Source organism: Setaria italica, chromosome IX (genome assembly GCF_000263155.2).
Source record: "Setaria italica strain Yugu1 chromosome IX, Setaria_italica_v2.0, whole genome shotgun sequence".
Lineage (NCBI taxonomy): Eukaryota > Viridiplantae > Streptophyta > Magnoliopsida > Poales > Poaceae > Setaria > Setaria italica.
In genome coordinates, this window is record NC_028458.1 from 3,021,936 (window position 1) to 3,037,786 (window position 15,851).

The following is a 15,851-nucleotide window of genomic DNA, read 5'->3' on the forward strand; positions in this document are numbered from 1 at the left end:
TTGCCTGCTGTTCATTCACACAGCAAATATGGCATGGCGTCAGTTCACTCTTGAGAACTGAAAACCAAGCGCCAGCACAGGACGCAACATTCATTGAATGGTGGTTACAGAACAGAAGAGGCTTCATTGCACGGCAGAGGAGAAGATTTGACTCAAGCTTCATGCTAGTGTCCTGGATGATCTGGAAGGAGCGAAATAGCAGGGTATTCAGAAGGGCGCCTCCATCAGGAAGCCATGCTCTTGTATGCAGCCGGAGGGAAGCACCTCACCACCCTAGGGTGGCCGGTGCCAGCGGAGGAGCCCGTCGCACAGTTGTTGGTTTTTTCCCTTTTGGTTGTTATGCTTTATGTAACTGACGATGAACTCTCAAGCCGTGTGCGTGCGCCCGGCGAAAAGCTCGCGTTGTAACTTTCGTTAAGGTTTTTATCTTTTTAATACAAAGAAACCGTATTCAGAAAAAAAAAGAAAAAAAAATGCGTTAGCCTGGCTGGCACGTCGCGTCGCTGTCTTCCCCGCGCAAGGTGAAACCGACCGCGCCATGCGCCCATGCCGGCGTCGCGTCTCGGCACAAGCGTGCGCACGGCTTCGCCGGCGGAAAGGACTCGCTTCATGCGGATAGGCGTGTGCATCATTGCCAGCGGAGCTCGCTGGAGGCTGGAGACCGTGGCCGGAGGAGACGGTGTCACCGTGAAGCTCCCAAGGCGCTCTCGACCCCGCGGAAGCGGCACCCGCCGCCCGGCCGCGGAACCGAGGAGTAGCGGCACTGGGTGTGCGCGGCGAGACTGCGTCCGCAATGCTGCCTTCCTGAGTGTTTGCCGGGGTTAAATCAGCCGGAACCGGAAGAGAAGGCCGCGCCACGTCGTAGTTGATTGCTGACAGGGCTTATCGCCGCCGTTGGTGAGACGTGCGCGCTGCACTGCACAACACAGGCTGCGCGCGTCGTCAGAGAAAGAAGCACGCGACGCGATCAGGACATTCTATTAAAAAAAAGTATCAGGACAGATTGGATGTTGACGCGTGGAATGAATTCTTTTTATGAGCGACGGCTCCATCAAACTGCATCTCTTTTACACATGATCGAAGACAGAACTGATCACCACACGTGCTCAACATGCATCTGTTCAGATTGGAGATGGTACAATGATGGGTCGACATAACTATCTCGTGTTCTCAACTCAAACCAACCTATTTACATATGTTGCATCGTCCCATTGTCGACATGTTTAGAATCCGCCCATTGTCGACATGTTTAGAATCCGTTGGAAATTCTTCAACATGTGACAAGGGGCATCCAGTTCATTCCCTTTCTGCTACTGGACTAATGATATTTAAACTATTACTAAGCCTACGTTACACTGATTTCCTGCTCACTGTTCTGGTAACTTGTGATCAAAGCATTTTCTCAGGGCTGCCCTTATCTCCTTCAGCATCTCATCGATCCCGATATGCCTCCTGTTGAACCAAGGCAATGGGGTTAAACAGAATGAAGTGACATTAAAACAGGACATGAAAATAAGCAGACATCAAACTTGAACGATATTGATTCCAGGTTTAAGAGATTAGGCAGCCCAGAGGAATCGAACAGCAAATTTATACACTTTTCGTCAGGAATATGAACTGCTTAAAATTGAAAGAAATATAAGCATGCATCTAGTTTTGTAAGGTCAAGAGACATACAATACGCTAGCAGCGACAACAGCTTGAGGTCTTGGATAGTCCCCGAGTTGCTTTTCACCACCTTCAACTGTAGCCTCCGATGAGACCTGATGTTTGCTTACGTGTCCATTTAGATTATCTTTGCTGCCACTTATGTCCTGCCTTTCTTCACAACCAATTGAAGATATTTCTAAAGCCAGTGATGATAGCCTATCATGGGCCTACAAGGAGGGGGTAAAAAGCATCGCCAGTAGTTAAAACACCGACCGTGTCAATATGAAGTCAGATTTTCAGGAGATTACTTCAAACAGAAAATCGCATCCGCGGAATTAGGAAGACAATAGTTTGACTCAAATTAAGGAGTTGAAAGTGAAGTGTACCTTAGGAAGATCAATCTTGTTCAGGACCACAACATAAGGTCGCTCCAGGTATTGGGGGTTATACATCCTTAATTCCTGCAAAAAGATACATGTCAGATCACTGTTCAACACTGCACCTTGACTTGTGAACAAACTATAGACAAATGATTCAATTTTCACTTCCACAAACAAACTTGATATACCCAATTGAAATTTTCAATCCTTTAAATAAGCAAGTTTCATTCTAAGAACCAATATTTCTACTAACTGTCTAGAAGCCTAGTATCCTCATAATCTGAACTGGTCTGCTCTTTCTTTATTCTAACAGCCAGATACTGAGAGCACATTAGTTACACTCATCGTATTCCCTTGAACTCCTTTCCCCCCCTTAAGCTTACCATATACAAACAAGCAATATGATTCTGCTCCTGACAACATATACAAATATTTTTCAATGCTAGTCTAACAGATTTAAAGCTATAACTACAGATCATCAGATAAATAGTGAACATTGTAATGCTGAGACAGTGAGACGTGAATGCTAAACAGCAAATGGGAATGGTTGAAAGCAATTAGAAATTACTTCTCTGACAATCTTATAATCATTGACAGGATCATCTGCACCAGCATCGACAACATGGACGATTACTCTAGTTCTCCTTAAATGTCTTAAGAAATTGCGGCCAAGACCCTGAAATTTAATTAAACTGGATGATGAGTCCCAAGGTTATAGCGAGGGGAAGCGGCATGAAACTGCCAAAAAACTGTAACTAGGAACCAACAAAAAACATATAAATAAAAAGCATTACCTTTCCAAGATGAGCACCCTCAATTAGACCTGGCAAGTCTGCCAATGTTGCTTCAGAGGAAAACTGTAAGGCTCCTAAAGCAGGATCTCCACCAAGACGGCCAAGATTTGGCATTAATGTAGTGAATGGATAATCAGCAATGTCTGGTCTTGCGAGTGTAATAGCTGATAGAAGTGTTGACTTTCCAGCATTTGGAAGTCCCTGAAGATGCAATGAAGGCAACTTATAACAACATGAAGACATGCTAAAGAAATAGATTTGAAACAAGCCTCACAATTTGGATAATCACATCTTAAAAATGAAACAGGGAAGACTCTGGTATATGATATATAAATTTTTAACTAAATGATAAAAACATTTCCTGATCCTTAAAACTCGGGATGCATGGATTAGTGAAACGTCATACCACAAGGCCAACATCAGCAACTACCCTTAAGATCAACTCCAAGCTTACTTCCTCACCAGGCTGACCATGAGTTAATACCTGCAGGCAAGGAGGTGATAAAATCACAAAAGATATGATGAAAATTGTCAATAATAGGTATAATCAACTTGATGATGTCTTTTAAAAGTTTAAGCTATCAAAATCTGCCATGTTAACAAAAATGAATGCCAGCAGTTCCGTGTTCAGTAAAGAATCTATAGTTGATTCCTGACTGGTAAAATTACCAGCAACTTTAACATCTTCTTCCCATGATCAGTCATCAACCAGTAAAGTGCAGTTTGTGGAAGTTTAGATCAATTTGTGCATTGGCAAATATGACATCACAGACATGCAAGCGACTGGACATTTGCAAAGTGTATGCAAAGCTTAAGAGGAGGCAGTCAACTAGACTGGAGACCAGACTTTGCTATCTGATGGGCAGATTGTACAAGTACAGACACATCTTTTTTCCTAATCCTTCCCCCAACTTAAAAGATCCAATAAGAGCAATACAAGTGGCACAACCCTGAAGCTAACCGTAAGTGACACAACTTACTTTGTCACTAGCATCACGCATGATGTTTGGGGATAAAGTCATGGCTTTCCTCCTCCTGTACTCAGGCACATCTATCAAGCTGATCTGCAAAATAAGTAAATAAATGTATTACACATGTAAAACCATAATATCAATCCAGCATATGTATTGTATCAAACAAAGGGAATAATCATAATGAAAGAAAGGGGCCATTTTCTTTTTTTTCCCTTTTTTCTTAAAGTAAGCCAGTCCTAAGCGGTTTAAATTATTTACACAGAACAATCAGTACATGAAGGAATAGGCATAATTGCTGGAAGCAGCTGTCTGAAAGGAAATCAAGCACACCTAAGTTCGCAGTTAGTCTGTCACCCATTTAAACATTTATAGTACAATATCAAAATCAAGTTATGGATCTGTCATACTAGGCTGCAGTGCTGCACTTTCATTGCATATGTCCAAACAGTACAGCTGCATCTCAAAACGTCGGGGTAACCGTGATTCTTACCGCACACTTTACACCTTTGACATTTGTGCTTAAAGTAATGTGGCAAAATTAACATGATGGTGAAATGCTTACTAAAAGGGTTAAATGAATTAGGGACCGAATGAAATGAGTTTGGGATTAGGAATGCACATTTCTTCTTGCATCAGGGGGTCAAAATAGTCAATAAGTAAAAACTCACCCCGCCCTGTCCACCTCTAGCGACGAGCACTTCATCGCCAGGATGAGCCAAATCAGCAAGAACAGTCCCCTTCTTGCGCTTCACAACAGTTCCTGCAATTCGATGCCAAGGCATTGATTATGGACCTACCCTCACACACTAGAATTCCAAAAATGCTCTGAATTCACAGCACCGAATCCACAAACCTACAGGCACGGGTATCCTGAGCGTCTCCCCGGCGAACCCGCTGTGCATCCTCGAGCTCAGCGTGCCACCGGCGGCGCCCACGTTCCCGCCCCTCTTGGCGCAGTACCGCGCCTTCTCGTGGAACCGCAGCAGCGTCTCCTCGGCCTCGTCGGCGTACACCACGACGTCGCCGCCGTGCCCGCCCGTGGGCAGCGCCACCGACCCGTCGTAGTTCCGCTTGTACGACACCTTCTTGCTCTTCTTCTCGCCCCTGTTGAACCTGCCGCGGGGCTTGGCGGCGTCGGTCGAGGGGGCAGGCGGCATGGCGAGCACGGCGCCGTGCCCGCCGTCGCCCGCGCGGACCGTGACCACAGCGTGGTCGAAGTACTTGTGCGCCTCCTTCGCCAGCGACGCCGGCGTAGGAGGAGCGGCGGCGCGCGTGGTCGGAGCGGCCTCCTTGACCCGTGCCGCCCGGCACGTGACCGCGAACGGCGTGCGCTTCCTCGCAAGGCCGGGGAGGGGAACGAGGCAAGAGCTATCCGAGATGGCGTGGTGATGCTGGGTGGCCGCGCGGAGAGGGTGGGAGGGGAGGCGGGGATGGAGAAGAAGCGCCATGGTGGTGTTGCCGGCTTGCCGCGGCGTGGCTGCAGTGGCACCTGCGCGGGGGAGGAGATAACTGATAAGCAAGTTGCGGCGCAGCATCCGCCGTTGGACTGCTACCAGGAACACATCGCGGCCGTCGGTTGCGTACTCTTGAATTATTTCATCTTTGTTGGAGCAACTGCAGCAAACTGGCTGGATGTATGTACATGGTTGCTGCTGAAAAATCTGCTCCTGACTCATCGAGGCCACTGAACTTGTAATAATATCACAAATGCGGATTTTTGAGCATAAACGGTTACTACCTGGTCAAGTGCTGGGCTTACCAAGGAGGATGTAGCGTTAGGTCAAGCTGCCTGTGGCACACCGGAGTTAGAGATCCTTTAGTTTTCCCCATGTTAAGCCATTTATGTTTGAGTTTGTATTTTAAATTATTTCTATGTAATATCAATCCTTAAGGGGCGTTTGGATACCGGGGCTAAACTTTAGCCCTGTCACATCGAATTTCGGATGCTAATTAGGAGGACTAAACATGAGCTAATTACAAAACTAATAGCAGAACCCCTAGGCTAAATCGCGAGACGAATCTATTAAGCCTAATTAATCCATCATTAGCGAATGGTTACTATAGCACCATATTATCAAATCATGGACTAATTAGGTTTAATAGATTCGTCTCGCGATTTAGCCCAGTGGTTGTGCAATTAGTTTTGTAATTAGACTATGTTTAATACTCCTAATTAATGTCCAAACATCCGATGCGACATTAGCCCCTGTCTCCCAAACACCCCCTAAAACTCGCATGGCTACTTTTCAAAAAAACAGAGAGAGAATAATATCACAAGTGAACTTATAACTTAACTGTAAGTCATTAACCAGTGAAAAAGATCAACACTACTTACAGATTACCCAAGATCATGCACTTTGAATCATGGCAAATTGGCAACTGAAAGTTCTGTATCGAACACAATCTTTTCTTGACTATAGACCATGTAGATGTATAGTACGGACTTGAAGCTGTGGCGTGTTCCTTCAACAGCACAAATTAATAGTGACAACCACCAGTTCATCAAGCTACATAATTCATTCGGCTCCATAGATGAAATGATGAATATCATCAAGAACTAAACATACAAGAAGGTGCTAACATATAAAAATGCGCACTCTTCAACCCCGAACACAAGTCTTATCTACTCTAATCACAACTCTATGAGGCCTTTGATGCAGTAGGTGCCCACAAGGAACCAGCCAGTCATCACAGCGGCGAAAGCAGCAAGGCCAATCAGGAATGTCATGCCGCCGAGGAGGGTACCGACGGAGAGCACGACCGCGAACGGCAAGAAAGTCTTCACCGCAGACGCCGTGCTCACCCAGCGGCCTCGTAAGAACATCACAGCAGCTAGGCTGACCACATTCCATTTCTCGTGGCCGGAGTAAAACAGTCGGTTCAGATTGTTCACGACAAAGGAGTGACAGTTGCAGGTGAATAGGTTGTAGTTCCTGTTCTGAAACTCCTGCGTGCCTTTCTTCAACGCACCGTCCCATGTGGCACCTCCTTCAGGTTCAAGAAGCTTATAGCACTGCAGATTCCAAAAGATCAATATTCAGTAAGCACTAGCATGATTCAAGCATTCACCACTTCAAAATGTTACAAACAGTGGCAAGTCATTGACAGAAGCACAAACCGCAGGGCGCGGGGTATTACCTCATCACAATTTACTTGAATGTAGCGTGCAACAGCTCCGAATGCAAAGTTGTCAACTGATATAAAATTTGGACCAGCGAAGTCCAGAATCACACCATCTTCTCTGCAGATACCAATGTGACCGATAAATGGCACCAACCATGTGATGAAGGGTATTGGAGTCCAAACGATGCAACAAGGAAATCGGGCTCTTCTTGGGTCGATCTGACCAAGCTGGCTTCTCTGATCTTCCATCAGATCACTGTAAGTTCAAGCTTTTGATCAACAGGTGGAGAGAATTTGTGCAAAAGAATGATGAAGGGAAAACTGTTGAGCACTCCACAGAAACAAGTGAGCATGCATGTGGTCAGTTAACACAAAAAGAATGCACAGAGATGCATGATGGAAATTCACTAGTTAGAAGTATAGCGATACCTGAACACAAGTGAGCATGCATGTGGTCAGTTAACACAAAAAGAATGTATACAGGATTTGAAAGGTAATGAACAACTTAAATCCACTTGCAGAATGAGGCTCGCACATAAAGTGACTAGAACGATGCTCTACCTGTTCAGGAACAAGGTGTTTCCCCAACCCCAAAAGGAGCCATCCAACTGATCATTACAGATAGAATCGTCGCAACCAATGGAAAGAGAAAACGCGACGTTCTAGAAGGTGATGCAGACATCGTCTAACTCAGCAATTCAGCAAAAAATCACTATAAATCTAATCGATTGCAGGCTCAGCTTGACGAAATATTAAAAGGGGGCCGGCGACCGAGCAGGTGAGGCAGAGAAGGACCTTGGACCTCACCAGCAGTCGTCGGCCAATCGTCGCCGGCGCTGAGGATGTGTCGTTCGACAAAGGAGAAGACCGGATCTGTAACCCGTCCGCCGCAGCAACGGCAGCTAACTCGCCGCCCGCGGCAACTCACGGTCCCTCGTCGTCCCCACCTCTCGCCGGCAGCTCTCGGTGCCCTGAGCCGCGAGCTCGTCGTGAATGGGGGGATTGGAATGGAGAGGATTCAGGATCGGAACTGGAAGATAGAAAATTGGGCTGGGCCCTATTGTCTGTAGATGGGCCAAGTTTGATGCCTGGGCTCTGTCTGGGCCACTGACTGAATCACTTATGATGTTGTAACTGAATGGTGGCCATTGAAAAGTTTCCTTGGCGGCCGCGCGCGCCCCCGACCGACTCGGAGTCCAAACCGAGTCGCAGTCGCAGCCCCCGCCGTCGTCGGACTCGCCCGCCCGCCGACCACCGACATCACCTCTCCTCCCCTCCCCTCCCCCAGCTACAAATACCCACGCATTCCTCTTCCCGAGGTACTTCTTGCCAGCCTCGATCCGCCGCGCAAAAGAAACCAAGAACTCGCGCCGCGCTCCAGCAATCAACAAACAATCCGCCGCGACAAGAGAAACCAAGAAGTCGCGCCGCGCTCCAGCCATCAATCCGCCGCGAGGATAGAAGCCGAGAACTCGCGCCCGCGGTAGGCGACGTTCGATCCCTCGGCTCGACCAGCTCCGGCCTCGCCGCGCTCGTCCCGTCCCGTCGTCCGCGCGCCGTTCTTGGGAGGAGTTCTTGCCCGGGCGGGAGGAGATGGGGAGGAAGTCGGCGCCAATTGGCAGCCGGTACGGCCGCGTGTGCGAGGAGCTGCTGGAGATGGGCGCCCGGGTCGCCGTGCGGTCCTACGGGCACTGCCCCCAGACGGGGCGCATGTACTACAAGCCCCCCTCGACTCCGGCCACCGGCACCGCCGACGGCAGCCGGAACGGGGAGGAGTCCGCGTCCAGAGAGGCCGGAGCATCGGCGGCGGCCGCGAGGAGGCAGCAGCAGCAGGCGGCGGCCAAGGTGGAGTTTCACGCCTCGGAGTTCATCTTGTACGGCGGCGGGAAGGAAGAACCGAGACATTGCTCGAGATGAAGAGTGGGTTTTGGCGTCCGCATGATCCGATCAGTTCTTGTCTTTGATTCATTCTTTCCTTTGTTCTTTGATTCGGCGATACGAGAAGTTTTTCCGACTCCCTCGATTCTGTGCCGAGGGAGTTGAGAATTGAGGTTGAACTAATGTTCTTGATTGATTGAACTGAAACTAGTCAGAGAACGTAATCTATCATCTCGAGAATTTTGCTTGGCCTAGTTCCAGTGCTAATTTAATTTCAGAATCTATCGGGCTTGTGCTTGTGTGAAATTGTTCGCGTTATGATCACTGATAGTTGGGTCCTTGTTTGGTTTCTAGATGAAGCTTTCATGGTGACGATCTGTGGTAAATGTTGCCAATTCTTGGATGTTTTGATTATGTCTCAAGTTCTCAACAAGGCAACAATAACTGTCGACAAACGTCAGCGATATAGTACAGGACAAAAGTTTGGAAAAGTTTCTGACCAAGTTTAATTTATGCTCGACGGAACCATCGAATTGATTGAACTGAAACTGTTCTGACTTTTGAGAAGGCAAAATAGTCCATGAATTTTCCACAAAAAGAAGGATATGCCATCAGAAAACACTCTTGCAACCCTTGATATTTTCGCTGGCTGTGGAGGTTTATCTGAAGGATTGCAGCTAGCTGGTATGCATTTGTCATGCAGATTTTGATGTTAGTTCATCGGAACACCTTGAGTACCAGTTGTTTACTTTCTGATCATAAATTCTGTAGGAGCATCACAAACAAACTGGGCAATTGAGTATGAAGAGCCTGCTGGGGAAGCATTTGGTGAAAATCACCCAGAAGCAGCAGTATTTGCGGAGAACTGCAATGTGATTTTGAAGTATGCAAAATTCTTTCTTATGAATATGATTATTGATGCATATCGTATCTTTGACTCATTTCTGAGTATTGTCATGCAGGGCAGTAATGGATAAGTGTGGTGATGCTGATGATTGCATCTCTACTTCTGAGGCTGCCGAACGGGCATCAAAACTTTCTGATGAGAAGGCCAAGAACCTGCCTGTGCCTGGTGAAGTATACTTCATCAACTTTACTTTGTAGTTCAAATTTCAGCCGAAATTTTGCGAAATTCAGTGTTTTCGATGGGGCTGAATTTTCACAAAACGAAATCCTATCCCTAGGCGTGAGATAGCCGGCTAATTTGTTTTTTTCTTGGTTGATTGACATCCTAATGTTTAGTTTCTAGTATTAAATAAAAAATTGTAGGGCATTGATATAATATAGAGGCAGGGAGTAGCTGGTTTTTAAATCTAAATTAAATTAATATAGGTTACAATTGATCTGAAGCATTCGTGCCGGATAGTACTGCACTACGTGCTTTGTATGAAATGGTGGTTGAAAATTTGTGTTTGGAATTTGATCAGAAAGTTTAGAATTATAAATACAGAAGGAAGAGGAACATAAACCCTTATCTAGCCCTCACTTCTTTTCACACCTCTCCTTGGACCCGAGCCTAACTGAAGCATATAGGCTCCAAATTTGAGCTATTTTCAGCCTAACTGGAGAGAGAGCGACTGGAGGATTCCACGCTGTGCGAAGGAAGATGTCCTGTTCGTGCTAGTGCCCAGCACTGGGAGGAGTCGGAGGGCACACGCCGCCGACATTGTTCCCGTAGGTGCAGTTGGACGGCTGCGCTGAGGAGTCGGTGCCTGTGAACTCCACCGCAACGACGACATGATACAGCGCCGCGACGGAGCCGCCGCCCTGGGTCGCCACCGGCCGCGCCGCCGTGCCAACGACACCGCCGGAGGCGAGGACGGCAAGGACAAGAACCGCAGCGGCAAGCGCCGAAGACCTCGTCATCGACGATGGGTCCCCCAGCTACTGCTGTACCAATCGATCGGAAGCACCTTGGTAGCTTAAGCGCGCTGCCGCTGTCAGGGCGTTCATCTGAAGCTGTTTGTTGCAGCGTGTATGCAAGCGTTTAAATACACCCACGGGCATGGCTAGATGGAGAGACGTTTGGCGTTGGCATTTGACCTTGGAACGCTGGTGATCAGCTCGTCTTCCATGCGAGAAAAACTGGCGTTGGCTCTGGAATTGGAGCGCGCATTATTCGGCAGATTCAGACTTGCAGTCTGCATGCACCCGACAATTCAGTTTTTTCAGTCGAGGAAGCAACAAGGAGGCTAAATGCATTCTAATTCCTTTTTGACCTTTTTCGACGTGTCAACCTGAAAACTCTCTTTCTCTCTCTCATCGTTGTGCGCATGCTTGACTGTTGGACGAGAAGCTGGAAGCACTTTGGAAGGCAGGGAGCACTTGCTGCAGAGCTCGGCGAAACTGGCCACCGGAGCTCAGGGTCAGGGACGTGGCTGCAGCTCAGAGCTCGCCTTGGCGACTTGGCGCATGGGAAGGGAGAGGCGCACGGATCATGGGACGGGCCTAACACGCGAGCCCTTTCGCCTTTCGGCTCTGGCTCCAGGCCACCGTCGGCGCTGGAACACGCACGTGGACCGACGCACCCATGCGCACCCGGCCCGCACGGGCGCCGATGAAATGGGGCAGCGGTGAGGCCTGAGGATTACGGCAACCGTCGTCGGCGCCGGAACACGCGCCACGCACGCCGCACGGGCGCCCGCGCGGTGCGCGTGTGCTCTGGGCTCTGGCTGGCGGATGGGGTGTGCGTGTGCGCGACCGTGAGGAAATCGGGCGGCGGTGAAGGGAGGCCGGAGAGGGCGACATGTTTGGAGATTGTTTCCTACAAAATTCCTGCATTCTGAACGTGTCCTTGCATAAACTGTAAAGTGGCAGCATTCTTGCATCAAAACAGGTGTCGACTCGCTGGTGGTGGAGGATCGAGGAAAGGGAGGGGAATAGGGCTAGATCGATCGGTGTTGTTGATTTGAGGAGATCAGATATGCAGATGCATGCAACTTCCTTGTGGGAAGCATGGCTAGTGCTAGTGGCAGCCGAGGCGCGTGTTAGTGATGGATCATGGCACCCTCCGCACCAGTGGTGGGAGCGGGTCGTTGGGCTTCATCTTGCTGATGGAGATGGCGATCTGGAGCATCTTCTAGAACTCGGTGAGGCTCTGCACGATGATGAGGCGCACGTCGCCGTTGAGGTCCTTGCAGCTGACGGTGCAGGACGACACGTCGGTGAAGGAGCGCGACGCCAGCGTCTTGGCCACCTCGTGGTTCCCGGACCGCAGCGCCGCCGAGGCGCCGTAGAGCTTCTGCATGGCGCTGCTCATGGTGACGCTGCAGTTGCCGAGGCACTTGCGGAAGTCGGGCACGCCGGTGTTGAACCCCGGGAGCTTGCCCTCGAAGATGGACACCGCCACCGCGCCGGCCTCCGACGCCGCCTGCAGGGCCACCGCCACCAGCGCCTTCACCTCCACCTGACCCGGGGCGCCCGCGATGCTGGCGCCCTGCCCCGGCGCCGCCGACGCGATCGCGTTCTGGATGTCGAGGAGACGCTGCCCCAGCTCCCCCACGCAGAGCTCCGGGAAGGGACCCGTCATGCAGGTCGCCACGATCGGGCTCGCGCCGGGCGACACGCTCTCGGCGCCGGCGGCGTGGTGGAGGGCGGAGACGCAGAGGAACAGGACGAGCAGGGACGTGCCCGTGGACGCCGCACGATCTTCACCTCGCTCGAGCGATCTCTTCTTTTCCTGCCCGTGCTAGCAGAGACTTGTGCAGCAGCAGCACTCCACCGCACGCGCAGATATATGCGTCGACGGATCACTCAGGGAGTGGCTCGCGGTGTTCGCCGTCGACGGTGTGGTCGGGAGGCTTTTCCGACGATGGGGATGCATGGATGCGCACGCACGCGCATGGGAGGCCGCGCGAGAGCACAGGAATCGGGTCGCGCTCTGCAGCATTCCCGGGCGTTTCCTATTGTTTTCTTGGTTTGCATGCCATTGCGTGGTCTGAATGTCTCCTACCCCCTTGCCGTGTGCTACGCACCAACACACGGGAAGTCCCGACGTGCATCTGACTACGCGATCAGCGGCGGCGGGGAGAACTGGAGTTCGCTGACCGTTAACGAGAAGGCCACCTGGTACCTGGAGAAGACCAGGGAATAACAGCACATTCTCTCTATTTCTGCAGTGTCCTGCTCTGTTTTTTTTAAGGGTACAAGGACCTGCTACCTGAATCATACACGTACATGCGTGCACGTCTAAAGGAAGGGATTGGAGATTCAGTGTGCCGGAAACACGCAGTACTGAACAGCTGAGCATAAAACTTGGGTGTTGTAAGCTGTAACCCGTGAAAGAACACACAATGCAGGCGCAAAAGAAACGTTGCTTAGGTGAGTTACGTCGCGTTGATGGCGTGATGCTAAATGAAAGAGCTTGGTTGGCTCCAGCTAGTCCAGGTTGGCAATGACAAAAAAAAAAGTGAGATTAGTAACGCGATGCAAAAATCGTGTATGACTTCTGCAAAATGGATGGTATCATCGGAAGATGATAGCTGGCATCGAACTCTTTTTTTTTGTCTGAAAATGTACTTACCTGAAACATTTACTTATGGAACATTAGGAATACAATACCTTTGAAAGTCGTGCTTGGTTGATGCAAAAATGATATAATAAAAAATTGATAGCTGTCAGTAGTGATATATCATCGAAGATTGCGTGCGTATTTGATTACTTGTAACATATTTGAGGCCCCGTTTGGATGACTCTAGGCCCTATCACATCAAATGTTTAGGTAAAATATTAAACATAGTCTAATTACAAAACTAATTACACAGATGGAAGCTAATTCGTGAGATGAATCTACTAAACCTAATTAGTCCATGATTTGATAATATGGTGCTACAGTAATTATTCACTAATGATAAATTACTAAGGCTTAATAGATTCATCTCGCGAATTAGTGTAGGGGTTCTGCAATTAGTTTTATAATCAGCTCATATTTAGTACTTCTAATTAGCATGCGAATATCCGATGTGACAGGACTAAACTTTAACCCCTGGCATCCAAACACCCCCTGACTTGCTAAACGGAACATGGCATGATAGATGATTCTTTTTGATACTGGTATCGGTCTCTACTACTCCCTCCGTTTTTTAATATATGACGCCGTTGACTTTTTTTAATTTGTTTGACTATCCGTCTTTTTCTACAAATATTTTTACAAATAGATAAACCTACAAGTTAAATCTAAAGTATATTTGATAATAGATATAATGATACATATTTTATTTTAGTTAACTAACTCGTTATCTATTGGTAGTTAAAGTTGAAGTAAAAAAATTGACGGCGTTATATATTTAAAAACGGAGAAAGTATGTACGTCATGTGTTGTCTTATTGTCCTAGCTGCCGTTGACAACGACCCAGGCATGTTGCCTCCACCAGCAGTTGGGCACAGACGTTGCTCGGCAAAGCTAACAAAATTCCAGAAAATCTACAAATCAGCAACGACCCCGCTGCTGAAAGGATTGGGAGATGAAGTTGAATGGGATTAGCATTTAGTATATGTTTAATTAGTGTTTTTTCCTTCCGATGACAGGGAGATCAATTAGCACTTGAGCAACACTTCATTTGACTTCGAACCACTTGCTTGCAACCCTCTTCTTCTTCTTTTATTCCAGACAATGGACCCCAAGAAATACAATAATAACAAAAATTGAAACGTACACTCCGTACTGATGTTTACATGCACATTTATTTTGGGATGAAAGAAATTAAACACACACATCTCTCTTACCGATCCTGACATGGCTTACCAATCCTCACATGACATCACATCACAATAACCCCCGTCACCATACAAAATAAAACAAACACAGTCTTCGGACATGTAATAATTCACCATGCATGCAAACGACTCCACACAGTTGATGATCGATCAGCGGCCCATCCCCTGTTCCGCCGGCGCGTACATGGCTTTTCCGGCGCCGGCGCCGCGCTGGGCGTTGAGGTCCCATCCGAGTTTGGGGTCGAAGCCGCGGGCCTTGAGCTCGTTGTACTCCTGGCAGAGCGCGCAGGGCTCGCAGCAGAAGTGGACGCAGCAGTCGCAGCAGGGGTTCTCCGGGAGGCCGAACTGGGCGCTCATCTTGGAGCGGTACGTGCAGGAGTAGATCCAGTGGCACCCCGTGAGGGAGGCCAGCAGCGCGTACAGCGTCCCGCTCGCCCCGCACGACGTCGCGCCCCGGTCCACGATCTCGGCGACGCGCCCGAACGTGATGCACGGGCACCAGCACGTCAGGCAGCACAGCCCGCAGTCGTCGAAGCAGTCGCAGAGCCCCGAGGACCACTGGCTGGTGGCGTTGCCGGTCGCCGGCGCCGCCTCGCTGGACTTCGCCGGATACATCGTCTCGGTCGATCGCTGGGGTGTGGAGCGAGCTGGCGTTGCTTGTAACAGCTAGCTAGCACACCACGTACAGAGCTGCAGTCGTGTCTTCTTGCTCGGTGCCAAGTCGCGTTTGCGCTTGCCGTTGCTGGCCGGGGATGAAGGAGCGAGCTAGCCGTGGTGCTCTTATATAGGGGCCGGTGGCGAGCAAGTGGCGCATCGGTCTCATCCCGTTGCCATGCAATGCGCGTCGCGAGCCCCGCCGGTTCCGTGGGGTGAATGCATGCGCTCGGACTCTTGGCTCTTTGGGGGCCGCACAAAAATTTCCTCTCCATCTTCGCCTGCTTCTTGTCCAGTTGCGCGTATGCTCGTTCGTCGTTCGGCTACTCTTCTTCCCTCGTTTTTGCCCAGCTCAATGAGGGCCTATAGAGATATTTTTCTTTCCATTAAATTCCAGGTCCAGAGAAACCGTATTGTGTTACAGTATGTTTCTTTTTCCAAGCCCAGCGAGAAACTGTATTGTATTACAGTATTGTATTAGCAGCCTAGCGGCAGCAACTGCTGAGCACCGGTGCTCCAGTGGCTGTTAGTTTGCTGTAGCTGCTGCAGCAGCAGCTTGCCGAGCAGGCTAATATAAAGTCAGAAGCACCATGCATCCAATTGTACGAAATCCGTAGACTAATAGCAAATGTGACCACAACTCGAGCCCTACTACACCGACGGGAAGGAGACGGGCACGGCGC

The 15,851-nt window shown here is 49.2% G+C and overlaps 4 protein-coding genes and 1 pseudogene across 5 annotated transcripts; 1 reads left to right on the forward strand and 4 right to left on the reverse strand.

Annotated features, from left to right (window-relative positions):
• Window positions 1-1,010: 1,010 nt before the first annotated feature.
• On the reverse strand, window positions 1,011-5,290 carry LOC101760668 (probable GTP-binding protein OBGC2). The gene is made up of 9 exons (XM_004981353.4): window positions 4,652-5,290; window positions 4,467-4,558; window positions 3,805-3,888; window positions 3,231-3,308; window positions 2,825-3,025; window positions 2,599-2,706; window positions 2,037-2,111; window positions 1,678-1,877; window positions 1,011-1,452 (listed from the first exon to the last, which is right to left on the reverse strand). The coding sequence occupies exons 1-9, from the start codon at window positions 5,244-5,246 to the stop codon at window positions 1,368-1,370; spliced, it is 1,518 nt and encodes a 505-aa protein (XP_004981410.2). The 5' UTR covers window positions 5,247-5,290; the 3' UTR covers window positions 1,011-1,367.
• Window positions 5,291-6,170: 880 nt separating this feature from the next.
• Window positions 6,171-7,931, reverse strand: LOC101761070 (protein RTE1-HOMOLOG). Of its 2 annotated transcripts, none has more exons than XM_004981355.4 (3): window positions 7,729-7,931; window positions 6,937-7,177; window positions 6,171-6,811 (listed from the first exon to the last, which is right to left on the reverse strand). In XM_004981355.4, exons 2-3 carry the CDS (start codon window positions 7,168-7,170, stop codon window positions 6,431-6,433), a joined length of 615 nt encoding a protein of 204 aa, XP_004981412.1. In that variant the 5' UTR covers window positions 7,171-7,177; window positions 7,729-7,931; the 3' UTR covers window positions 6,171-6,430. The 2 variants fall into 2 exon arrangements, with proteins under 2 accessions (XP_004981412.1, XP_012704656.1); XM_012849202.3 differs by having other exon boundaries at window positions 7,717-7,931.
• Window positions 7,932-8,514: 583 nt separating this feature from the next.
• LOC101753673 lies at window positions 8,515-8,838 on the forward strand. Its single transcript, XM_004986122.1, has one exon. The coding sequence runs from the start codon at window positions 8,515-8,517 to the stop codon at window positions 8,836-8,838; it is 324 nt and encodes a 107-aa protein (XP_004986179.1).
• A 2,820-nt stretch (window positions 8,839-11,658) lies between these two features.
• LOC101754481 lies at window positions 11,659-12,900 on the reverse strand (annotated as a pseudogene).
• Window positions 12,901-14,664: 1,764 nt separating this feature from the next.
• On the reverse strand, window positions 14,665-15,129 carry LOC101754878 (cell number regulator 7). Its single transcript, XM_004986124.1, has one exon. It carries the CDS (start codon window positions 15,127-15,129, stop codon window positions 14,665-14,667), a length of 465 nt encoding a protein of 154 aa, XP_004986181.1.
• Window positions 15,130-15,851: the final 722 nt, after the last annotated feature.

What these genes read in the sequence shown, in the direction of transcription:
- LOC101760668 (XM_004981353.4), bottom strand. Translation starts at nt 5,246, where the DNA reads ATGGCGCTTCTTCTCCATCCCCGCCTCCCCTCCCACCCTCTCCGCGCG. An exon ending in TGCGTGATGCTAGTGACAAA is followed by an intron (nt 3,309 to 3,804) that starts GTAAGTTGTGTC and finishes CCTTGCCTGCAG; the next exon opens with GTATTAACTCATGGTCAGCC. An exon ending in AGGGTGCTCATCTTGGAAAG is followed by an intron (nt 2,707 to 2,824) that starts GTAATGCTTTTT and finishes ATTAAATTTCAG; the next exon opens with GGTCTTGGCCGCAATTTCTT.
- LOC101761070 (XM_004981355.4), bottom strand. Translation starts at nt 7,170, where the DNA reads ATGGAAGATCAGAGAAGCCAGCTTGGTCAGATCGACCCAAGAAGAGCC. An exon ending in TTCAAGTAAATTGTGATGAG is followed by an intron (nt 6,812 to 6,936) that starts GTAATACCCCGC and finishes TGGAATCTGCAG; the next exon opens with TGCTATAAGCTTCTTGAACC.
- LOC101753673 (XM_004986122.1), top strand. Translation starts at nt 8,515, where the DNA reads ATGGGGAGGAAGTCGGCGCCAATTGGCAGCCGGTACGGCCGCGTGTGC.
- LOC101754878 (XM_004986124.1), bottom strand. Translation starts at nt 15,129, where the DNA reads ATGTATCCGGCGAAGTCCAGCGAGGCGGCGCCGGCGACCGGCAACGCC.